Source organism: Hetaerina americana, unplaced genomic scaffold (assembly GCF_022747635.1).
Source record: "Hetaerina americana unplaced genomic scaffold, ioHetAmer1.1.p SCAF_6, whole genome shotgun sequence".
Taxonomy (NCBI): domain Eukaryota; kingdom Metazoa; phylum Arthropoda; class Insecta; order Odonata; family Calopterygidae; genus Hetaerina; species Hetaerina americana.
This window is the reverse complement of record NW_027287205.1, coordinates 84,195,508-84,222,271: the sequence shown is the minus strand read 5'-3', so window position 1 is coordinate 84,222,271 and position 26,764 is coordinate 84,195,508. Positions and strand designations below refer to the sequence as shown.

The 26,764-nt window shown below is 43.0% G+C and overlaps 1 protein-coding gene across 1 annotated transcript in view; it reads left to right on the top strand.

The window, feature by feature from the left end:
• The window catches only part of AdamTS-A (ADAM metallopeptidase with thrombospondin type 1 motif A), a 752,668-nt gene that overhangs the window by 347,027 nt on the left and 378,877 nt on the right, over window positions 1-26,764 (top strand). Inside the window, exon 3 of the mRNA XM_071594266.1 lies at window positions 10,593-10,896. Coding sequence (XP_071450367.1) covers window positions 10,593-10,896 — 304 coding nt within the window. The remainder of the gene's footprint in view (window positions 1-10,592; window positions 10,897-26,764) is intronic.

The window sequence follows — 26,764 nt, the reverse complement described above, 5'->3', positions numbered from 1 at the left end:
TTTATTTTTTAAGAGTAAACATTTAATGTGTGGTGAGTTGACGCAGGCAAATATTGGAGGAGACGTTAAAAATAATCCACTTGAATTTTTCAGATAACATTCGGAATTTGGAAACGAAAGCCGTCTGGCATACGCACGCCCTTTTACGCACGTGCGTTCCCTTATTTAGGAAATGCTGCGAACGAAAATCGCCAAATTAGTGAGGGAATTAAAGAAGTAGCATTGGGTGAAGGAGCACATGCTCATGGGATATGCTCATTGTTGACAGAGACCTAGAATAAGGTTTTAAAGAAAAGATTTGTGAAAACTTTTGTTTGGAGTGTAATTTATTTACGGCTTGGAAACGTGTTCGTTTAGGCAAAAGGATGATCGCTGAATGAAGTATTTTTGGGATGTGGAGATGGGGAAGAATGTTAAAAAAAGTGAAATGGATGGAAAGGAAAACAAGCGAACAAGTTCTGGGCATGGTAGAGGAAGAGAGAAGGTTGTTGGGAAAAATTCCAATAGAGGCAGGGGATGTGAATGCAAGGCATACCGAGTGGCAATGGAATTTTGAATACTGAGATACATGTACTTAGAGGGGAGAATGTTGGGTAAGCGAGGAGGAGGGGGAGAAAAGAGAACGGGCATGTTGGAGGGAATGAAGAGAGAGAGAGAAGTGGAATAATGGTTTGTCGCACTCTTTGCGGTTCTAGAGATGTTTGTGCGAAGCGGGATTTTAGAAATATAGCAATGCTCAAGTCTTTGCGTCAATCCAAAACCAGACTATCGTTGAGAAATCCGCAAGTAACTCGACATTAGTTGATTGGAGATGTGTTAAATAGCATGATTTATTCGGGGCCTGCAGCATAACTTCAAAAATTTAACTTGGAACACTTCCCCATGCTATGCCGTTCTTGTTTAGACATTGCGAAAACTCGTGTGTGACATTTTGAGACACGCTTGAGGCATCTTCAGCGCCGTGTTCTTCCCTTCGGCCTGTGCGATTCCCCTGCCTGCATTCCGATCCGTATGTACCACTCTTTGAGGGGGGTGGGGGTAGCGGGAAGGGGCAGGGCAAGGAGGGGGGCAAGGGTTAACGTCGCCGGGCTCACTCTGGCGTGTCCGATCAAACTCTCTCACAAGAGCGGCTCACGAATTGGAAACATGCCGAGGCGAGAGGACTCAGAAGACAAGTCTCTGTCTGTCTCTCTCCGGCTTTCCTCTCACGCGGCATAATCGCCTGCATCACACCTTTAAAACAGAGAAAAATCCGAAACAAATCCTATTTACAAACTCGGGGGAATGTACGGTGAGGCTCATAGATAATCCTGCCTGTCGCATGGTCGTCTGCATCCGAGGGTCCAAGTGCGCGATCTCTTTCTCTCTCCCCCCCCCCTTCCCCCTTCTCTTTCTCTCTTCCCCCCCCCGCCTCTTCTCACTTTCAGTTCGCTCGCGGGAAGGAGATCGAGGCAAGAAGAATGTTCGCTCCCCTGCGCCCCTTGTTCCTCGGGCGTTGTTTTGTTGGCGTGGTCGTGCTCTTTGAGATAGAATGGCGTCGCGATCGAAGTGCCCCCACGGGCCCGTTTCTCTTAGCTGCGAGACTCCTCTGAATGCAGCCTCAGTTGCCAAATGAAACTTTATTTTTTGAAACTCAGTTAATATTGTGTAAAACAGGCAAGCAATCAAGTGGTGCACCATTTACGACCATCGGCTGACTGCTTAGGCCTCCATATTACGCGGGCTTACGATAAAACTTGTTGGTTTCGAGAATTGTGCACCTACGCTCGTGTGTGGGTCCCATGTCCTTACCGATCGTCGAAAAACTGTCCGAATGATAACTGATGATATGATTTTAGGAAAATCAACGGTGCACACTATTTTAACCGAGTATGATGGACGGATCCTTCACCATGGCAATGCACATGCATATTTGGCGTTCATTGTTCGCCTGTTTCTGGCAAATAATTCAATCACCATCCTCCCTTATCACCAGATGTCGCCCCCTGCGACTTTTTCCTTTTGTCAAAATGCAAAAATGTGATGAGGGGACATCACTGGGAAGATGTAGACACAATAAAGCAAGAAACGACGAGAAAACTAAAAAGCCCAACTGCCGAGGACTTCCAAGGGTGCTTTAAACAGTGCATGAAAAGAAGATGGAATAAGTGCAAAGCCTATGAATGGAGAGTATTTTGAAGGGGACAAAATCGATGTAGACTAAATTTTGCAAAATAAAGTTTTTATGGCCTCGGTCAGATTTGTTGGACAGGGTAGTACTCTTTATCTTCTCGGGCGTAGGTTTCTGGAAGGCGTAAACCTCCATGAGCCACTGGAGTGTGTGCTGGACTGTCCCATTGGCTGGACTCGGAGGCGGAGGGATGCGCTTCTTTGTATTTGGTGCCCGAGTCGGTTCATATTTGAATCCGTGTGTCTTCCGCCAATCGGTGTACATAATTAGGCCACGCCTGACTTACCTACCCCCCCCCGCCCCCCACGTCCCCTATGGCGTATGCCGCTCACCCACCCGCGACAGCCCAATTCCGTCATAGTATTGCATGTTCACCTCTTTACATTTGATTATGGCTGAGCCTAAATCATAACCAGTTAATTGATTATTTTGTTGCTTTTGTTCAACTATTTACTTCTTCCAATATGAAATGCCAACCACGGCAGTAATTAAATTTAAATCTCCAGCGCTGTCGGAGTCGACGCGAAGCATTTTCAAATCGAACTGGACGGTTTACTCAAGCGGAGAATGGAGAAAATAGAGAGCGGAGAATGGATGGAAGTGAAACATGTGAAAAAGTCCTGGGCATGGAATATGAGGTGAGACGACTGCCGGGAATGTTGGAAGAACGTGATAGAGGGGAGAATGTAAGGCAAGCTAAGAAGGGGAAGCAATACAGGATATGCATTTTGGACGGAATGAAGGGGGGGGGGAGGTCTACGTAAAGTATTGACGTATGTCGAGTTGAAAAATGGTTTACTGCCGTTCAATACTTACTTCCTTTCTATTATCGTTTCGCCGTTGCACTCGATCAGCTATAATTCATGTGTTTGTATAATTCATTGCCGAACTTCTAGCCGCCAACATGTTGACCAACGAATTCCAATCCTTTACTCATGCCCTGGAGGATGGCGGGACCTTCACGTATTGAAACCGTGGAAAAACGAGTAATATTCGTTTCGATGCGAAATATTTTCGCGGCATTAGTTGCAAGTTACTAACGCATAGCGATCGAAATTTTATCCGTAGAAATATAGACCGTAAACTCCGCGAGCATATCAAAAATACATGCTCATATTTTAAGCAGTCAAATTTTTCGATGGTCATATCCTTTTTCATTAGATATTCCACCGTTCAAGGTAGGGTTTGGATGGACACAAACTACCAAATAATTCAATTGCCTCTCCTAAGAAAACACAATCCAGCATCCTACTCTACATCAGGGCCCTCTTCATCTCTGTGTACTTCCTTCCTCCCTTCATCCCGTCCAACATCCCTATCCTGTTCCTGCCCCTTCCTCGTTTGCCCAACATTCTCCCCTCTATTACAGTCTTCAACATTACACTGCCAGTCAATACGCCCCTCATCCATTTTCCTACCTCCATAGGATTTATCCCAACAAATCCCTCTCCTCCCCTCTCACCATACCTAGCACTTCCTCATTTGGTTTCCTTTCGGTCCATTTCACCTTCTCCATTCTTCCCCGCACCCACATTTCAAAAGCCTCCCATCTATTGCATATTCTATCATCTTGCTTCTGGGACCCATGTTTCTGCGCCGTATATAACCTACACTCCATATCAAAGTTTTGACGAGTCGCGCATATCCTCCTCACATTGTAAAAAGGCAGTCCCATTAAAAGTGAAAATTGCCCTCGCGTGCGGTCCCTGATGCTTACGAGTCAATTCTATGCACTTATGATAACGGTTTAAAATCCAAAAACATTTTTATACGCGTTCATTAATGTACGGGTCAATGTGTCACCTCAGTTCCTCTGTAAATAATTACGAGAGATGACATTAATGTGTGAAACCCATTCATGCGTAGTTCATAAACAGTTACGTACAGTGAATGTACAGTTTTCATATCTCTCTTGAGACCCTTATTAATTTTTTAAACGCAATCCGAAACTCATTTTGGGCCCTTTTTAATCTTGGCTGTGGTCCACTCAGGGCTACATTTTGAGGGATTTTGACGGCATGGCATGCCTTCGATGTGTCAATACAGCCTCGTGAAATGTAAATGTGTCGGGAGTGCGTGATCGCGCGTTGACGGGTGTGCCCTCCTGGGTCAGGTCATCTCAGGCGGGCGCCACCGCCGCCGGAGATAGTCTCGCGAAACGCGATAGTTATTTCGAAGGTCAAGGTTGAGTTCGTTATTATTTTACCTTGTGCCACTGTGAAATAAATAGCCTGGCATTGTATTAAGTGATTTAGACCCATTTATTATGCCTAGTTTAACAATAATATCTGTACATCTACTTAATACCCCGCATGCCGCTGCAAGGGTGTGTGGCGGGGGGTGTTTGGGCACCATCCTTAGTTAAGAAAAAAAACCGCATGCAAAAGCCACAAATTTATACAGTCCACAAACAAAACATTGTATGCATCCATGCAAAATCCAGTACAACTCGCTCACATGCAAACACACAAACTACCAACTAACATGCACATGCACCTACAAATATACCTGATGCCTTTGCAATGTTTAATTTTGTTCCGACTTGTAAATTCAATAGTTTTAATATTGCTAAAGTGACTTCAGTTTCTTACTGTATTATGATTTCTGATTGTTCAGGGAAAGAATAAGTATTTGTATCTATCTGTATAGGAATCGATCTCCCTAATTTTATCTTTGTGGTCTGATCTACCTATAGCATATTGTGCGGCCATTATAATTTCTTTTAGTTGCATCGTTAATTTCCTTTGTTCTTAACCTTTCTAAAAGTCTAAGCCTCGCTTGTTCTCTTCGTCACCTCAAGTGGCTCCCAGCCTAAATCCACCAAGAGAACTCTCACAATTGTGTTCTTATTGAAAGCATTTTTAACGACTCAGGCGGATTTTTTGTGGACTTTATTTAATTATTTTTGCCAAATAATTTTAACCATAAAAACTGTAATTAAAGACAGGCCTATAGCGTCGCGCGCACTCTCTATTGGACTTAGCGGTGCCTAATTGTCGTTTTGTCTGGTATCAGTCAAAAAATAACAATGCGACATGTCAACAAATGATTAAGATCACTCGTTACTCTTTCAAGTCAAACAGGTTTACTGAGTTGAGAATGATAGTCGTCAAGGCAACTATATTTTCGTAATATGTATAGCATCAAATAATTTTGCGTAGTTAGATTAATTATGGTTAATAAGAATGTGGTTCAGGTCAACTATGGTACCGCGCGCAACCTTGACCGTGATTTTTTTAAACCGGGGCTGCGCGTGAAAATAAAAAAAAATCCGAGGCGCGTCCCGCGTGTCTGGATGCATCCTCAGCCACCCCCCCCCCCGCCCCCGGTGCCTGCCACAATCTTCGCGGAATTTGTCACGAGCTAGAGGGAAGTTAATTGCCCGGAAGTCTCACAAACTGAAGGGTTTGGTTGCGAAATGCAGCGTTTTCACGCAGTCATCGTTCGTTCCCCGAGACACCAGCACTCCCGGGAGACGGGGGAGGGGGCGTTGCGTTAGGCCGACATCAGATAACAGGAGCTTCTTTTCAAAACAAGTGCTCTCGCCAGATTAGCGACCCGCCTTCTCTCTCTCTCTCGCCCCCCCACCCCCCCTCCCCCTCCCAACCGTGTCAGCTAGCGTCTTATCTTCTTCCCTTTATGCTCGCTCGTTAAATGACAAAGAGTCAAAAATGTAATCAAGGATTTTAACGAGTCGTTAAAACCTAAATATATAGCTCTTCGCGGCTAAAGTTCCGATTTCACACTTAATTATTCATTCGCTCGCGTGTGTGCACTGCGATGTGAAAGGCTAAGCACTGCGGTCAAACAGCAAATCGAACCACTACATCGCGCTTTGAAGTGTTGTTTTAAGTCAAACGGACGAGTTTAAAACATACAGGCCATTTCTGATGCTGCATTTTTCGATGCTACCGATGATATTTGTACGCGGAAAGTATTCGGGATCAAGGACAGAAAGCGTTAATTGAATAATCCAAAGAGAGTCAGAGAGGATACGCCATATTTGTTGCAATTGCAATGAAAAGAGGACAGGTGTTGAAGGGCATGTCGGATTTATTAGGCTAGAACCCTGTTGGTTCACGGAGAGAGCGGGCAAAGCGTAGACTTAAGGAATCATAGTTTTCTATTGACGTCGATGGAATTATTATGGGTCTGAAATTGAAAAATAACCAACTTAGCTTATCCACTTGGAAAATTTTATTCGTGACCTAGGTTTCGCTATGGTGTAACATCTTCAGGTCCACCATATGATATAGATGTCATACCATAGATGTTATTATTATTATTATTATTGAAAATACACATGTGCTGATAGACATTGTCAGGTGGCACACAAGTCCCAAATAATTGCAAAAGATAATACATAAAACCAGACTTCAAAACACAAATCTCTTTAACAAAACAAGTGAATCCCCATCTCATTTACAACCATTAATCAGCAAGAAAAAAAAGATAAATTAAAAAAATTAAGCTATTACATATAATATAATACACCACTCATCATTCAAATTATTACATATATGCCTTACATCTATTCTTAAAAGTATACACTCTGTTAGGAAAGGGCTCGAATATTTTTGCAGGTAAGGTGTTCCACTCAACAATTGTTCTGTTAAACCATAACGAAACCTTGGTCGTAAATAATATATGTATATATAAATATATGTATATGTATATATATATATATATATATATATATATGCATATAAATATGCATTATATATATGCATATATATGCATATACATTTATATGACTATATATATATATATATACAGTATAGTCAAATAAAGGCAATTTATTCAAATAAAGTAATATTGCTGCATGTGTGTCTGATGCCCAAGCGTTTCCACCACACGTTTCTGCGTCGCCTTGTGTGCGTCTATGTAGTTCGTTTGATCGTTTTTTGCGCTGCATTAGTCCTGTGATGCTCTGTTAATAGCTTTGGGAAAAAAATCGCTGGAGTGAAGCAAAAAAAAGGCCTTATATTTAGCTGCATACCTCGCGTGCTTCAAGAAACACTTCGTCGAACAACTGGTAATATTCAGTCGTTGATGTACGTGCAACCTAATTTTTTTGATCAAACTTTTGACGCGAAGAGAATCGTGTGAAAACCTTTTTGTTTTTGAGTATGAATAACATATTAGGTAGCTATTGATAAAGTGGAAAATATCGGGAAACAGAATTTTCCGCGAGTCCCTGGTGAGAGTAATCAAGGGGAACGGTGTGGCCATCCACTACTTGTCCATTGCCCCACCCTCTTCTATACTAAGCAAGCATTAATCCCTTTCCTATGGCAACCGTCAATGTCCACATAATCCCCTAAATCTACTCCGTCAGTTATTCCATTCTTCGAAATCCCCCCCCCCCTCCTGCAACTCGTCCTCGTCCGGTTCGTCGTGCGTATCTAACATTTCCTTTAAATGCTCCCTCTCTCTCTCCTCCCCTTGTATTGTGAGGTTGTTGTCCGCATTCCTATCTATTCTCTCGTCACCTTAAAACTCCTCAATCGACGCTCAACCTCCTCCTATCTTCCAGGAATAGATAGGTTTCCGGGTCACGCCACTCACTCCTCCATCTTACTTGTAATTACTCATCTTAATTGTTTAGCTACGTCTACTTGATACGCCTCTAGGACGCGTGGTGGGGGTGTTGGGGCACCACCCGTAATTAACAAATTCGCATGCAAAAGCCGCAAATTAATACAATCCACATACCAAACGTGGTGTGTATTCATCCAACGCCTCCCACACAAACGCACAGACTACCAAATAACATACGCATGCACCCACAAATATCTATGTACACCCGATGTCTATGCTATGTTCATTTTTGTTCCCACTTGTAAATTAAATGTTGTCCAATGTTTCTAAAATGATTTCGGTTTCTTACGATTAGGATTCCTGATTGTTCGGGGAAAGAATGAGCATTTGTAGTAATTGTTAATCTTTCCTATGCGTGCCCCCTGAGTCAGTCCCTGATATCAATTCATAACTTTCCTTTTCCAACGAGTCCTCCTTTTCTCAATACTCTTTACACTGTTCCTATGCAGTACTCGGCGACTCGTATGCTGGGTGGATGTTTGTCATTGTCCTTATTGCAATGTGTAAGGGTTAGGTGGAAGATAGCACTATGAAGTCTCAATCTAGCCTCATTATAGCCGTTAAATAAATAAATAATAATGCTAATTCGACTGATTTTGATAATGTCGACTCGTATCACTTAGCGATTTTAAGTATCGCTGATTTCCTCAGCGGTTATCTTTGCATGTTTTTCGAAGTGAAGGAGGTGGTGTAGCCTTTTCGCGGACCGCGCAGTCAATATGGGGACGACAGGTCGCGACCCCCACATCTCCCCCGAGTGACCCCTCCCTCCCCCAACATATGCTTTGTCCTCCTGCCCGTCGGCCCCGCATCGGCATTCATTCGTTCCTCACCCGCTCAGCCAACAGCGCCGTAAGCCTCGTGACCCGTGGGAGTGACCTCGATCCTTCACTGTTCCCAGGGTGGACGGATGGCCCCGGCTCAGGGTGTGGAAGGAGTTCCTTTACCCAAAATCGGAAAGAACAAAGGGATTCCGCGGGAACCAACGCACCCTACGCCCCACCACCCTTGCACTTATCTGCCTCGTCCTTCGCGTGCCCTTTTATTGGCTCGTAATAAAAGAGTCAGAGTCGAAGTGTTGCGCACCCTGCGAACACAAGGCCCCTCCCCACCATTTCCAGTTTTCTGTCGAGCCAACAATGGGAGGGAGAGTTGACGTCCGTCGGCGGTGGGAGCATCTGCCCTCTGGACCAACTTTCAGCCCCTCGTAAAACTTAATCTGGCTCTCTTTCCTTTGATCGCGTGATGGAGATTGCATAATCTGTTTTGATGCCTTCGGAGTCCTGTCCGTTCGTTTTTTCAATCTAGTTCAAATTTTATAAATAAGTTATAATTTGGACCTCCGGAGTGAAATTTATTGGGACTCGTAAAGTTTTAACGGGGCACAACATTCTTTTCGGTTCGAATCTTCCAGATTATAGAGCTCTAGTCGAGTATTTAATAAAAATGCCGTTTCCTTCCGGTCAGTAAACTGCGAACGTATAAATCAAACTGCTTTTATCGATTTCGACAGAGGCGAGGAATGATGGGAAGATATATGGCCCTGAATAGTTATGTGATCCAATCCGAATTTTTGGTGGTCCATCAAATTTCGGTCTGCAGTGACCTCATTAACGAAAATATTTTTGTCCGCTTAATACCTAGAGGGAGAGGGAGGGTTTTTGCATTGATGATTTCGTGATTTCGTTTGATTGGAAGGCATAGTCGATAATTTTTAAGGTGGTTGATTCGTCAGTTGTCACAACCTTTCGCCAATTTTCTAAACAGATCCTTAATTTCAAGCGAAATCATTCTGTGCGTAAGTTTTCCCTTACCTGATAGGAATTGTTTCATTTATTATTTAACATTTTCGTTGTCTTTCTTTTCATTATTATTATAACCGTCAGACCCTCTCTTTCGATGCTCCTCGTCTTCAGCAGGAATTCTAACAGATTCTAGGATGTATCAACAGACATTTGTACCCAGTGTATCAACTACCAAATAATTATCAGTGTACCAACTACTAAATAGAATATTTTGTGAATCCTAACAAAAAACAAATTCCAGCATCCCACCCTGCATCAGGTCCCTCTTCATCTCTGAGCACTTCCTTCCTCCCGTCATCCCGTCCAACAACCCTATCCTGTTCCTTCCCCATTCCTCTTTTGCCCAACATTCTACCCTCTATCACAGTCTTCAACATCCCACTGCCGGTCAACACCCCCTTCATCCACTTTTCCTGCCTCCATAGGATTTCTTCCAACAAACCCCTCTCCTCCCCCACCTTACCTAGTACTTCCTCATTTGTTTTCCAGCAATTTGTATTTTCCCTGAGCTGGGTGGCAGCATTTCAAGGTTGTGTTTTACATAGTGGCATTTTAAGATATGCACATATGCATACGTGATCTGTGTCACGGAATTACCTTTAAATTGATGGCTACAGCTCACCCCATCCATTACTGGCGGCTGGCCCTGGTCGATGAAGCCTCCAGAACTCTGATAAGGGGATACATCCAGGGCTGGGAGTGAAAATGTTGCCACCAAAATAACCAACATAAGCGACGGTAATTCTCAGAAACAGAATGAAAACTTCATTGCATTTTTGCTTTTAATCATTATGTGATTTACTATCATCCTCATCAAAAACCTATTTTTAAATCGGCTTTCATCCATGCATTTAAATATAACCGGAAAACATTTTTCGTGCTATGTCGAAATGAAATGTCAAAGGCATCGTAACTTCCTAACTGCCCCCTGTGATATTAAAGTTCGGAAGTTCTGCCCCACCGGGGCTCATTCGAACGAGATCGCTAAGAGAACCCCGCCTATTGTTTCTTCTCAGGCATAAGTGGCGCCACCATTCCAGCGGCCACTTCCGAGCGAGGGCCCCCGGCCTCTGGGACCCGCACCCCCGCTACGCCTTCTCGGCCTTCGGTCGGCGGTTCCTGCTCGAGCTCACCCTCGACCCCCCATTCCTCTCCCCTCACCTCAAAGTGACCACCTACCGGCGCCACGAGAGCGGGGAGCACAGCGAGACCTCCCGGGAGAGCAAGCCTGCTGCCGCCGAGCACGGTAGCTGCTTCTACACGGGCACCGTCAACGGCGACCCCTCCTCCTCGGTGGCCGTTAACCTCTGCCACGGAATGGTGAGTACGCGCCTTACCCTTACGTAGTTCACGGCTGGAGACAAGTAGTTTGCTGACGTATCCGCTCTGGTCAAGTATTTCTTCCCCACACATTTGTTCTGTTGGCTAATGAGTGGTTATCGTGAAGGAAATATTCACCTCTTGTCTTTGCTCTCGCCTTTTACCACCATCATGCACACAAGCAATCTGTCCTAATATAGATTTGGCACAGTTCTACACCCAGTTCTCATATCGGCCAAATTCGCCGTCCGTCGCTTCATATCCGGTGCAACCAACAGTCGTGGTACAGCATTGTTGTTTTCAAGTGTTCGCCACAAGGAACGGAAAACAAATTTTAGGCACAGTTTCAAGCACGCAGTGTGCCTGCCCTCAATCGCTCAATTAACAATAATAGCCTCTCGTTAATTAATTATAATTTGAAGCTAGTCATTATTGCTCAACAGTTCTTGTCATAACTGTTAACGTAACAATTCCATTAATGTTCACCTTTTATATTTGCCCGTGGAACACAATCGAGACACGGGTCGGCGGTCTAAACACCGATCGCTGCTGCTGGAATAAGAGCCCGGGACAAAGAAATCATCAAAGAAACTGCGGTAAATGACGCCACAGTCCCTGAGGAAGAAGAATAAGTGGCTCATAGTACTCGGCCGGGCTTCTGGGGTTCGGGAATTAGAATCCAGAGTTAGTCGAATGAATTTTTCGCTCGGACTCGGAAATTTCGTTCATTTGGGAAAAAAAAGATCAATATTATGTTTGTTGAATTGTCAGCGTTGACGCAGTTATCTTGTGGTCATCGTACGTCTGTTGAGACTGAATCTTGATTCCCCAACCTTTCGGCGGAGCGTTTGCACCTTAGTCATGGTGGTCCTGGTATAAAAAAATGGGGCACCACTAATCTATGGAAATGAGTTGAGTCCTGGCATGTGGCATCCATCGCCGTGAGGCCCCTCCGGGAGAAAGGACTTCGCGGCGGCCGTATTGCCTGCCACAGCTGCCGTGGACGTTCCTCGGGCGACGGCGCCCACCGCTCAAATAGAATCCATATCGTGGAGCAGCATATGATTAATTCCACGTGGGATTTGAAGGCTTTGTGGCATCATCATCATCCCGGGTCCAGTGCGGAGGCGTCTCCCTCATTTTCCCCTTCGTCTGCCGCTTTGCGCACGTCGACTGGAAAAGGTCACGTTTCTCCACGAGTGGCCTCCTCCTAGGATCTGGGGGAGCAAATGAAATCCATTCTGCTGACGAACGAATACTTGGGAATGGAACCTCCGGCCATTGGCACGGGCGACGGAATGGTTTCTCGTTGGCGGTCGGGGGCGAGATAACTTGCGCGGCGTGTGTGTTAGCGGCGATTGGGTCTCCGTTAGCCGTTTGACCCTCACGACGCCCACGATAGGCGCACGCGGCTAACTCCCAACCTGATTCGCCTCTCGTAAATCATTCACGAAATTCTCTCTCGATAAGGACCGATATCATTCATTCGATGGGAGGCGGCTTCGTTTCCTTTCCGATCACTCTTCGAAAACCGTTCTCTTAGCGATGATTCAGAAATATATGCAAATGTCTTGATGAAATGGTGTACGCTGGAGTCGGCCTGATATGTATCGTAATAATTCCATGCAGATGAGTTTTTTAAGACCATAACTATCCCATTTATCGTACACCGAAAATCTTTCGATAACGCGGATATTTGTGTTTCGAAATGAGTTTGCTATGCAGGTCTATTTGCAATTCATTTTATGTATTAGCATACCTATATACGCTTGCGTGCATAGCTGATAATGCCTTGTCTGGGATTAAGTTATAACCGTTAGACTTTGATTGACGCGTGAGATATGAAAGAGAAACAGGTAAAACATTCATATCGGAATGTAACACTTGGCACTCTGCCATGGCACGCGGCGTTTCACCACACTTCACTCTATTACGCATTTCAATATTATACTAATATCATTATAATACTAAATATGCGTGTGCATTGCAATATTAAAAAAAACATAAACAGTAATCAACCCGAAGGTCGGTTTGGTAGGTGATGATAGAGTTCACCCAGTACTAAGGCCTATACGGCGTGTGATATTCACACATCAGGGTAGGGGGGCCATTACCTTTCCCTGTGCCGCCTATGGTTTCCCAGGAAGATCTGGTACCCAAAAAACCACATAGCTTGGGTGGAACTGCAGGTGCCTTGCCTGGGAATCGAACCCGGGCCCCTCCATCATCAGTCATCAGTCCAACGCTCTACCCACTGGACTACCGCGACCCACTGCATTGCAATATATGCTTTGATAAATAAATATATTATTTCTATCAACCATTAAATTATTAGTATATTTTTATTATTTTAATTGTCAAAAGTTATTCTTGTTGTCCAATATTCGGCTTCTCAAAATACACTGGATACAATGTAACGACCTCAAACATGCGCATGCGTGTTTAGAGGGAATGTCACTTCCACGTGCCACCAGGAGTGCTTCTGAAGGTCATTTTGTTTTTGGTCTACAAGCATGTGTGCATTATTTCTCAGCTTACCCTCGTATATGCAACAGAAATTTCAGGAAAATAAATTCAGCGTATTTCATACTGCTTATCGTGTTTCTGTACATCATATTCTTTCATATTGAGATGATAACAAGATGCGTTAGTAACCGTCGGATTGGATTGTTGGCCGCGTGGAAAGCCAAAAACAGTGTATTAAGTGGAAGTGTATTAATTAATATTTGGTACTCCTTGGGACCATGTAATTTCTCCCTTTCTCAAGATTGTAAACTACCTAGTGGGGATAATTAGTTCGAGAGAAATAACAAGGTCGTTGCATGGGCTAGAGCATAAATATGTCGTACCATCGTGTCATGTCGTGTCATATTTCTGTCTATTAGTTTTAGTCCATCAAAGATTGTAATTATATGCATTGACTTCTTACATATTTTTGTATATTATGATACGTCAACGACAATATTACACCGAACAAGCACAATCTCCCTCCATCGCAATTTCCATCAAATTAACCCTCAGTAACTGATAATTTTTACCTGAATGTTAGCGCGGGTTTCACACAATCGACCCCCAAAGACTCGCATTGGGATGTTTCCCGTGGACAATCAATACGTCATGATGAGAGTGACACTAGGTTCGCTTGAGAGGCCCTTAGGGCGGAAGACCGGGTCGGTTGACGCGGAAGGCGGATTCGAATCCCCGTTACCGAAAACCGTGTGTTGATATCGCAAGCGGAAGGGCGTAACGCTTGAATCTGCTGGGATCCTTATTTATTTTCTTCTTTTGCTGTAGCTAATGCCACGGAGGCTCGTTTCTCTTCCCCTGGCTCTTGTCCGGTGGTGCGTGTATTTTTAGGTAGTCCATCCCATAAAAGCCTGCCATTTTTCTCCGATCATAAAAAGAACACAGCTTAAATGAATTCAAAGGGGCGAATTTAGTCTTTAATACTCATATAAGGGTGCGGCGCTTAAATCCGGACAAGCACGCGTTTCCTCGATTGAGATTTTCTCGCCGGGTTGGCGATGACTTCTCCGAAGCATTATACAAAGGATTAACATGGCCACAGTATCGTAAACAGTTGATCTGGGGAACCTGAAGAATCGAAATATTTCGCAATATAACGCCCATCGGGAACACTTTCGAGAATAGCGGCTCCTCGGTTTTACTGCGCACTTGCACGTAACATCTCGGCCATTTTGAGCGTATGACTGTTTACTAGATGCCTATAGCTTTAAAGAACGCTAGTCGCGACCTCCAGTGGAACTACGATATGACGGGAAATTCAAATTGAAAGTTGTCCAGATATAAGCGCCGCACCCTCTGTGAGAGTATATATATATATATATATATATATATATATATATATATATATATATATATATATATATATATATATATATATATATATATATATATATACCGAACAATTTACCGTGTAAGTGTTCTTTTATATGTGTCTATTCTTTTCTATTTGTGTTATGTTGTGTCAGCCCATTATTGTGCCGCTCGTATGAGTTTTTCCGTACAATCGTTATATATATATATATATATATATATATATATATATATATATATATATATATATATATATATATATATATATATATATATATATATGGAAGAACTAATGAGCATATTGAAGAAAATAGGAATAGATTGGAGGGAAAGGAGGCTAATCCGTAACCTGTACATGTCTCAGACTGCTCAGGTGCGGGTGGGAAACGGGGAGTCCGGATGGGCAGTGTTAGGAAGAGGTGTAAGGCAGGGTTGCCCATTATCACCGTTGCTGTTCAACCTGTATGCAGAGGAAATGATCAAAGAGGCATGGGAAGAACTGGAGGTAGGAATGAAAGTGGGCGGAGAATTCGTAAAATCAGTTGGGTTTGTGGAAGACCAAGCTTTAGTTTGTCAGTCAGCCAAGGGGCTGCAAGCATTGCTTAGTGAATTGGAAATTCAGTGCGACAGGTATGGGATGAGAATCAATATTAATAAAACAAAGGCTATGTGATTTTCTAGAAAAAAAAAGGCTAAGCTTAACATTAAAGTAGGAGGGCAAAAACTAGAGCAGGTAGAACAGTTTACGTATCTCGGGAGCGTCCTGGACCAAAACGGTCAAAGTAGTAGGGACGTAAGGAGAAGAATTAGGCTAGGCAAAGAGTCTTTCACAAGGAGGAGGGAGTTGATGACAGGGACGTTGAGTAAGGATATTAAGAAAATACTCGTAAAAACTTTGATATGGAGTGTAGCTATGTACGGCACGGAAACGTGGCCACTGAAGCAGGAGGATAGACGTAGACTGGAGGCTTTTGAAATTTGGGTGTGGAGAAGAATGCAGAAGGTGAAATGGACAGAGAAGAAAACAAATGAGGAAGTACTTGGCATGGTGGGCGACGAGAGGGGTTTGTTGGGATAAATCCTATGGAGGCAGGAAAAGTGGATGATGGGGGTATTGACCGACAGTGGGATGTTGAAGACTGTAATAGAGAGGGGAATGTTGGCGAAACAAGGAAAAAGAAGGAACAGGATAGGGATGTTGGACGGGATGAAGGGAGGAAGGAAGTACTCAGAGATGAAGAGGGAGCTGTTGTAGAGTAGAATACTGGATTTTGTGTTTTTTGAGGAGATAACAAAATATTTATTTGGTAGTTTTGTCTATCCAAAAACCTACCTTAGCCGGTAGAATACCTAAAAATAATAATTTTATCTCTCTCTCTCTCTCTCTCTCTCTATATATATATATATATATATATATATATATATATATATATATAATTAAAAAATTACTGTCTCTCTCTCTTTCTCTATATGTATATATATATATATATATATATATATATCGAGAGAGAGAGAGAGACAGTAAACATTTTTCCGGCGCAATAGAACACAAAAATATTAATAGAATAAGAAAGTTTAAACTTGAGGCCTTCTTCAGGTCAGACTATTTGAAATATTTTTGCACGTATCATCTGCTCCATTCCTGTTTCCCAACCTCTCCTGTGTTTGTCTTTTATATGTAAAAGGACGTATTACACGTTAATGTTGACGCAATCTGAAGAAATTCCTCCCTCTCCCAACTCCGTTGCCCTAAATTATGTCCTTCTTTCGCTCAACATGCCTTCTACCCACTCAGTTCCCTCCAAAATACCTCCTCCCTTGCTCTCACATCTCCACTCTTGCTCAACATTATCGCTTTCATTTAGATCCCACTCCTTCCCTAGATCTCTATCACTTCTGTTTACTTTAAATTCCTCAGACGATCCCATTCCTCTCTCCCTCCTTCCCTCACTCCGCTCCATCGATCCGCCCCTTTTCTATTTTACTAAGAACCAAGACATAACCCCAAGTACCATCGTCACGCTTTTAGTCGCCACGAGTATTTTTAATTTCTGTTAATTAAATAAATTAATTAAAAGTTTTAATTGACAAATTAGTTGCTCATTAGGTGAATCATATTCCAGATAAAACAATAACTCTCATCCTATTATGCAAGAAATCCATTCTGTCATTGGGAATAATTTTTCCTCGGGATGTGTCATATCGCGGTGAGTCAGTTCCACAAATGGGTGCATCGCGTTTGCCGCGCCCCGGGCAGAGAGTGCAGATACGCTCCTCAAGATAGCTCACGTTCAACGAACTACTTCATTTTTCTCTCTTCATTCAATTCATTTTCATGGCAGCAGGAATGAGCATGTATCTATGGCATGACCTGTTCGTCTTCAAGGGAATATACTACGAGAATCGGCATGGACGGAAAGAAGAATCCCATCATCATACAAGCATTACAGATGCTTAAGTCGTAATATGCTTCGTCATTTGATACAATTGTCATTAGCAATGCGTTCACCTTCACCTAGAACAATTTTAAAGACAGGTTTGATTATTATAATTAGGCAATCGACTGGTTAAGGTAGGTTTTTGGATGGACACAACTACCAATTAAATATTTTGTGACTCCTAACAAAACACAAAATCCTGCAACCTTCTCTACATCAGGTCCCTCTTCATCTCTGAGTACCTTCTTCCTCCCTTCATCCCATCCAACATCCCTATCCTGTACCTTCCCTTTCCTCGTTTACCTGACATTCTTATATTGTTGACTTTGCTTTCCCTTAGCGAAGACTGAAAAAAATATTACTGGGTCATAGAAAATGTAAAAAAAGACCTTTAAATTAGGAATTTAATAATTTCTTCAGTTCTCGCATTTCCCCAATGGCCTATCGATGAATATCCTTTTCATGTTTTTTAAGCCAAACGTGTTGCCCAAACATTTCTCAAAAATTAATATCACCCTTTAGATGTCAATGAGAACATCATATTTGCTCGGTAGCGTGAAAGTTGGAATAACACCAGTATTAATCCAGTCTTATGCTATAAGTATCGCTTTACAAATGAATACCAATGCAATTTTAGGCAGAATGGGCATTGTAGCCGTAACATCTCATGTAGTTTCGGAATTATCAGTTAAATAAAACGTTTTCATAAGTTCTTCGTACTTACATGTGCCATTGTGTACTTTATTTATTTTTTTTTCAAAGTGGTAGTGATTACTGCATTCGCTACAACTCCTGCCTGTATTGGCGCTAAAACGCATGCATTATACTTATTACGCGTTACATTGCGGATTATAATGAATAAGTTTTTTATTGCATGATTTGGGACTTAATTAAGTCTAAAGTCACCTTTTGAACTAATTTGTTTGTCTTGTGGATAAAGTACGTGAGAGCGTACGTTTCATCTTGCGATCTCTCGCTGTGTGTGGCGTCACGGTGAATTCGACTTCTCGGATGGCGGTCATTTTAATGGCTGGGATCATTCACCCCTCGGTGTCCGGTGCCGCGCGAGAGACTCTCCCGCGGTCCATTCGGAGTCCGATCGGGTGACGAAGGCTGCCTCCGCGTGCATTGCAATATCGCGGAGGGAGTACGTCCGCCACATCGGCCAAGAGGTGAGCTCGGAGGCGGGCGGGAGGTTCCCCCCCCCTTTATCGCACACCCGTGATCTCCCTCGCCCTTATCTGCTTGACGCTCCGCTGATCGCACATAATTCATTTGCATAAGTCGGTTTAACAAGCACATTAAACGCCTCGCGGAGTGGTTTCCCAGTCGCCGGATTCCGCGTGGGCCTCAGCGGACGTCGAGAGGGGGAGAGGGAGAAGTAAGCCGGTGATCTCCGATGAATCGCTGAACGGACGGACCTTTATTGAAAGTGATCGTTGGCAGGTTCTCGCTTCAGGGAGAGTTCAGGGGAAGTGATACGCCGTTTGAAATTGACGCATGTCTGTAATTAGGGTGTGAGTGGAAAAATATACCCGGCCCTAGGCATCGGTCAAGTCCGAAGAAGCGACGTAAATTTGACGTAATCAGAACTAGAAGTAAAGTTTTTAAAGAGCTGTCACTTCGAGATCATTTCGCAAGCAGTTCGGTCGTGCATTAAATTCTAGCTTCAAACGGAATCGATTATATTGATTTTTTTTCTTGTTTCCTCTCTGGTGGCATGATCTTATTTTCTACTGTCAAGAGCGATCAATGCAACCGTCTCTGGCGAAAAGATAGAGCTCGATGCTCAGCGCAGTCGCAGTCGTGTGGGAATGCTTATTTCTCTTGTTGTAGACAATTAAATCATTTTTTACCATTTATCTATATCCTCACCGTCGTTGCGCATTTGCCAGTTCAGGGGTGTTTTTCATTCTGATGGCAAATGGTGGTGGGTAGAATGCGATTTTTCTACGCAAGTGCGAGCGAAGAGGTGGGGAAGTGGACCCACTTCAGACCACTTGAGGGTCAGCTGCTGGCCTTTTAATTAACCCTTACGTTCAAACTCAAAATGAAATTCAATGGAGTTTTGAAAAGGCATCTTTCAAAAATTCCAATGATCTATAAATTCGCCTAACTTTTTAGCAACAATCGATCGGACTAATATAACACTTTTTAGACCTTCAGAGGGGCTGTTGAACACTGTTTCGTGCTAGCCAGCCAGGAATCATTCAGAAAGATGCCCATTGTAGCTCCCATGACCGTCATAACAGATAATTTTCGCGTCTGTATTACGATGTTTGAATAATTTATTAACCTACATTACTCAATCTTTTTTAATCAAATTATTTGAAACTGTCGGCAAAGGTCTTCAACGTCTTACGTTACATATATTTTTTGTCCGATTGGGAAAGGGACATAAACGCATGCCTTTTGAAATATATTCAAACAGGAGATAATAATTTCAATTACAGCTTAGCGATGGTATCTTTTAGTTCGACCCTAAAAGCAGGCGAGCACTTTGACAGGCGTCATCTTGCTAATGTAAATGGTTCTGCCTTTCGAAAACGTGTGTGTGTGCGTATGTGTATTTGTGTGGAGGGGGCATAAACAACCACAAGGCATGCGTAAAAAACCCAACACCACGCAGCTTGCGTGAAGCTACGTGGTGCTTAGAGCGTAATCTGGAATCGAAACTGGCCCCTCAGATCCGTAGCCCAGCGCTTTACCTATTGCACCATCAGTCGTTTATAGATGAAACGAAACATTTCCGGGTTGTCTGGGAACTAATGATGTTTCCAGTGTCAATATGTGTGGTTTAGGGCTGCTCCGGCCTTAGAAACGTATCCAAAGGACGCCAAAGTTAAGTTTAACTCCGTCCTGCAGGCTGTCGCGTGGGGGCGTGTACGATGGACGCCCTCTGTCGGTGAGCAAAGCAATAAATTTGGCAAAGAAGAGGAAAAGAATCCCCCACGTCTCCCTCTTCTCTCTCTCCAAACTCTGTCTCTATTGTTTCGGGAATGAGGGAAGTGAATGCGCCAGCATCCCCCCACCCGCCCCACCTCCCACTCTCACCCACCCCCTCTGCCCTGTCCAAGCCACCTACTATTTACACTTTTTCTCCATTTAAAACATAAATATCTCGTGACCGATTCTACAGAGGAAAACGAAAAAATACTCATTTGAAAGCTTTAATGATGCCTGACAGCGGTCGGGTATAAAAATTGTTTTAAAATGATAAAATAAAAGTTAAATTAATAATATTTTCTCAAACCGTGTCTCACGATTCCGAGAACTACTTCCTCACGAAAGCGATAGGACAACCGACAACGGGGGAGGAATTAATGCCGAAATAAACGGGAGTAGTGACAATAATCAGCCGGTGAGTTAGAAGAGCATTCCACTCGTCGGTGTGCGTTTTTGCATTGAATTTGTGGGTCATTGGCAGGTAGCTCGATGCCTCTCCTCGCATTTTTTCAGCCTTAAAAAAAAGACCCTCCTATTGTAAAAAGGCAGCACAACACACGTCATTGCTCCGTTTGAACAGAGAAACCAGCGGCACCTTCGTGGTAATGCAGCCGCCCGTAAATCTTTCGGACAGCTTTGAAGGAAGGGACTCTCTTAAGAAAAGTCCCTCGCCGCGGCGGCGGCGGTTGTCGGGGCGTGATCGCTGCCCACGCGGAGGCAGGAGCGAGGCGGGGAAGTGAAGACGGGGGGCGGCAGGGCAAGGGGCGGTTGCCCTCCAACGAGAAGGGTTGGCCCCACCTAGGTCGGAGGGCGCCACGCTCTCTCCACCTTGCTAGCCACATCCAGGGTGTGTGGCAGGGAATGTTTTCAATGCGGGAATGCGACAAGAAAATATCAATTTTTTTTCAAGTGTCACTTAGTGACAGGGATGTTGATTAATCCAAATGGCGGTTATCAATTTTTAAATAGTTTGCACGCCCCACAGTATCTGTGCTTGCAATGCCCCTCATGCGTCTGCGAGACGAGATGCAATCGAGTCCTCATCATCGTGGATCATCAATCCGACGAATCAGACCTTCCGCATTACTCCGTTGGCCCCCGAAGCCTCATTCCCCCCCATAATTCCTAGCGCTTACATTTTCCAATGCCTCTTTCTCGTAGTTCATCCTACGCTTTCCTTCTTTCATTCCTTTCCGCTGTTTTCTTCGGTTCCGGTCTTCTGTTAAGCCGCCCTACCTCTCTGCATGTCTCCAAACGGTTTCCTTTTTCTCATTTTGACCGTCCTCCATTATTGCCTTCTCTCTTCGCCCTCTCTTTTCGAACTACTCTTCCATTTCCAACCCCGATCCTCCCTTTTATTATCATCCTTCTTCGGCAGGGCCACGTATCTGGCTTCTCCATCCGCGTCTTGCATCCTCAGAAAAGTGAACTACGCTTCATGTAAAAAGAGACGTTTCAAGCGTGATATGGTGGAATATCATGATTAATTGAAAATCGGCAATTTTCTCCTAATCTGCGCACACGTTTAGCTGAATCGATTCGTTACGCTCATGTGCTAGTACTTACTGTTGTAGCCAGTACTACTGGCCGTAAGTGGTTGCTTCTAATGAGAGGAAGCCTTCCTCCTTAGAAAGCGCAACGGTAAAGTAAGGTTTAGATAAAATAATGGCCACCCACGATGCTATTTACGCCAAACAAAATAAGTTTCCTTTGTTCCGATTTTTATCGTCCATTGAAAAGTGACATTTAAAATCTTATCAGCTGTACAATGAAGCACTCCAATCATGTTTTTTTCATTTATTTTACTGTAATACGACGAGGTTGCCAACGAAGTTTTTTAACTTCATCAGATTATTTTTATTTGAAGAATATCCTGTGATGCATGGATCTTAATAGTTATAAATTCACTACTTCACCCTTCCTTCACGATTTCCTCGTGACAGCATGTTATTTTTTTGTTGTGTTGTGAAATAGTTCACTTTGTGTATTGATTGATGCTGAAATCATTATTTTTTCCCTCTGGTTTAATTTAATCAGGGTACACCATTCAGATCAGAAAATTGAGATGACAAAGTGATTGCGTTGTTACTTTTACTTTTCTACCAATCCCATCCATTGTCAGTCCTTCACATCCACTCGAAGCACGTGAGAGTATGTAATCAATCAGCAGAAATCCGGCCGACGTCTCATGTGTAACTGGCGCTGAAGAATATCTTGATTTCGCGAACTAGGAGCCGGAAAATGTGAAATTAGATTAGAATTAATCGTTTAATTATGTTCAGGCCAAATTAATGGCGAATGCTTAGCCAGGTCATTTTATTATCATCTAATCTATAGGTCAGCATGTAATATTTTTTATTATGTTTTGATCGGACACCGTTTTAATAAATTAATTGATCATATTCAGGCTCAAGCCATCTGGCTCCCTAAGGCATGGGTTTGTCGTAAATGCGTGGAGACTGATTTTGAACAGCATCCTTAGCGATCGATATTGCTTCGCTCAGCACTTAAGTGTAAATATAAAAAGGAATGTTATTGCCCTTCAATTAGTTAAACATTGGAAAAAAGTTATGAAGGTTGTTATAGTACATTGGAAAAATGAGCAAATTAGGATTTTATATGAGGAATGTTTAGATAAACGGGAAATGAATAAAATTTTCTGGGAATTCATCGTCTTGGAAAGTCGCCCTCTCAAGAAACAAAACATATAATTAACATTTGTTTGTCTCTCGTGACATATCGGATGAGGAACTGTTTCGATTTTAAATAGATGCCAAAATAACACGGAGAATTTCACGAGAGACGAAAGAGCGTGTATCCGCTTTGATCACCAAAAGAACAAGTTTAAATGAGTCTAAATTAAACCGAATTTATAGTGCCTTTCTCCCAAGATCAGACGTATTTATTACATGAGTATAAATTAACGCTGAGAAGGGAAAGGGTTAAACTGTAAGGGAATTGCCTTTCATGAAGGAGAAGGTCATTATTTCATCAAAATTCAGCTCATGGCATTGCCTGTTTAAATCAGGCATGAGGAAAAGACTCGCTCTCTCCGCAGAGAAATTCTCGGGAGAAATGGCATTTCAGTCGCAGTTTATTAAACAGGATAAAATTTGCAGTAAAAGTGTAAAATAGCGTGACAAAATGTTAATGCATCAAGTTTAATGAGAATAGCGACTGTGGAAGAATGCACATTTGAAAATGACTCACAGTGTAATATTTAACATACTCTACCAGTTGGAAACATTTGTGAGGACTTACAATGCGATTTGGAATGAATCTTGCTGATACGTAAGTACCCATGTCGTTTCCCTTCGCGATAGACAGTCTGAAAGGTCTGTGATTTTAGCTTTTAACCGAGCCATTGTCTTCCCTTGCCTGATTTCTTACGTACTGAAGTGTTTCTTCCACCTCCGACGCATTCATAGATAGCTGCGTTCGTATTCTTCTGGTCGTGAGGCTTGTGACATTGCTTGCCTCCAGAGTCACTTCGATCGCATGACTCATGACCATCTCGTCCTAACCCTGCCTCTGAAACCATTTATTCTCCAATCACATACCTGCTGGATGATTCGATTCGCACTCATTATCGAGACCAGCTCTGCGATTTAGACTTTTTTTATTTTTTTAGAATCAACGGCGTCGGGCGTAATATTGGTCAACCTTGTTCTACTTTTTATAAGAGCGAAAAAAGGTATTGTACTCTTTACAGTTAATTTTTTAAACCACTTTTAATTAACTCACTTGTTGTATGGTGTAATTAGAATTTTATTTTTTTAAATAAAACATCAGTTTTCAAGTGGATTAAGCATTTTAAAGATGGCCGACAAGACGCCAAGACGGATGACGCAAGCCTGGGACGACCTTCAACCACCTGTGTTGACGGCAACATTGATCGTGTGCGATCCCACAAAAGTTCATTGACTGCCCAAGCGGGCAAGTATAAACCGTCCCGGTGAGTGAAGTCCCACCTTTACCGGTCATTGTACATAAGAAACGCATGGCATTGAAGAAAGAAACATGGCTGAGGTGGAAGTGCGGTTTGCGAGAAAGTGAAACTTAAAACTAGGAATAAAATATGAATTCTTAATCTAACAAGAAAGGAAAGCCGACAGAGAACGGCTTTTTACAAAAGAGAAAAAAAAAGTACGTCACTAACAGCACTAACTGCCCACCGGCACACTCTGAGCATAGAGCGGTACAAAATGGAAGCGGAGGCGAGGGTCGCCCATTTCCCAGTGCGATCCCTTGTCCTTCTTACCGATCGTCGAAAAACTGTCCGAATGATAGCTGATGAACTGAATTTTTACGTACTCGTATGAAGGAAAGGAAGGCGGAGTTCGACATTAAATTAAGATAACTCGGAGCAGATGTATTAGTTCACCCGTATAGGAACTGATTTTTACGAATAAAGCATAAAGAGTGATAAAAGAATAATTCCCTTAGGTAGAGGTTTTATTAACATTAGACAGTCGATGACTTGGACCTTAAGTAAAAATGCACCGAACAGCGTGGTGAAAATTTGAATATAGAGTGCGTTTATGTTCGTTTTGGTGAAAGGATTTCTTGGGTCAATACGTAGCAATATGAAACATTGGCTAATTAATATTTCCCCCTTCTTCCGAAAAGCCAAGAAATTTCCCTCCAGATCGTGATTCAACTGAGTTCGTAGCACAATGTGAAGCGAATTTCAGATATCCACCCATTCTAACATTATTGTGTGTTTATGGATGTCTTTAGAGTTTATGTTAATCTGAGGCATTCACTTCAGTATTTAAATACTACGTATTCCTTTTCCTCAAACTGACATTGCAATTGAAATTCATTATGAATCCGAGCAAAACATATTTTCGTTGAGTGATTAAAAACCCAGTGATAGTGGTACCGTTACACAGGACGAAGCAAAATGCCCTAGTTTTAAAAAATCACTGAAGAGCGCGCAGGTGAATTAGCGGAGTAGGAGTAGCGGCGTTACGTGGGGAAAATGACGCCATTTTCAGTAGTCATCATGCAGTGGTCTGGTCAGCATACAGGCTTCGTCGTAGAAACGTTCTTTAAGAACAATAATAGTGAGAGGGCGAGGCAGAGGGCGCAGTGGTCTAGGGTTTAAGCGCATTTTCACCGCTCCAGCTCAGCAAATAAACAAACTTTTCGTTTCAAACCTTTTGGACGACTCAACATGTGCTTCGCTCGCAAAGGTCGTCACCTGGATGAAATAATTTTCATAACCTAATGAAAATAAAATGGCATTAAATGAAGTTTTCAGAAATAAAAATCTTTTGTAATTATCTTGGTTGGCTTGTATATGATTCACCAGTCAAATCAGGGAGTTCATTCTGACTCACCCTGTACGTAAAAAACCATAAACACAGTAATCAACCCGAAGGTCGGTTTAGTTGGTGATGGTAGAGATCACCCAGTACTAAGCCCTACACGGCGTGTGAAAATTCACACATCAGGGTAGGGGGGCCAGTTCCTTTCCCTGTGCCGGTTATGGTTTCCCAGGAAGACCTGGTACCCGTAAAATCACATAGCTTGGGTGGAGCTGCAGGTGCCCAGAGTGCCTTGCCCGGGAATTCTACCCGGGACCCTCTGGTCAGCAGTCCAAAGCTCTACCCACTGGACTACCGCGACCCACATATGTACGTACATATAGTATATAAGTTAAATTACATTTTTAAGTCAACGCACATGTAATCGTTGATCGTGTGGGGTCTTTCTACGAATTATGCCATGAATATTTTAATGAGAAACGCTTAATGTCTAAATAAGTTATTTTAAAATAATTTCAAGCCCGAAATCCAAAATGTAAGAAAATACTCTGTTTACAATAGCTAAAATTGGAAAATTAAAAAAGGTGAAGCCATTTGTTTTGATAAAGGCAATGCTCAGTTGAGCATTGCTGGGCAGTAAAAATGGCTAATAACGATCGCATAAGAAATGCTTTTCTCCAAAAGTCTCCCAGCACAATTTCTCGGAGTAAGGTTCGATTTTTGTAATTTACTCTTTTTAAAATCGGCGGATAAACTTGAATAGGCCCTTAGAAATGTCTCCAAGGGGCTTGGCATCTTCATTTGGGAATGAGAATTCGTAGGCTATGCGCTCGTTGAAGGCACTTGAAAAAAATTGTGCCGCGAAATCGCGAAATCGGTACGCCGCCGGAAGGGAAAAAGTTGAAGCACGCTCGGCGGTAGAATCTCTCGGCTTATTTTAGAATATCTCTCCAGTACTGTCACTTCTCCTATAATTAGTTGAGTCTCAGCGTCCGTGAAGGAATGCGAACCGTTCAAAATTCAATTCCATGCTTTAACGTTCCATGTCAGTGTGGGGCAATTTTCACAGTCGTTTGCTGGGATGCGGGAGCAAGTTCGTTCGGTCAGATAATCCCGCGACGCCTCGAGGGAATCCTTTATCTCGCAAGACGTGTGATTGCTCCCGGGTTTTAAGGAGCGAGACTCCTCTAAAGAAGAGGTTTCCCCTGATTAACACTTTCATATGCGCGAGAATTTCCCAAACCTTTCGCGCCGTCGTTCGCTCCTATGACAATGAGGAACTCATCCCCCAGCCAGCCATCGGTGTCATAGCGACGGAAAAGCGATCCTGAACACGGTGACGGCGATCCTAACGGGCGTGACTCAGTCGCCGCT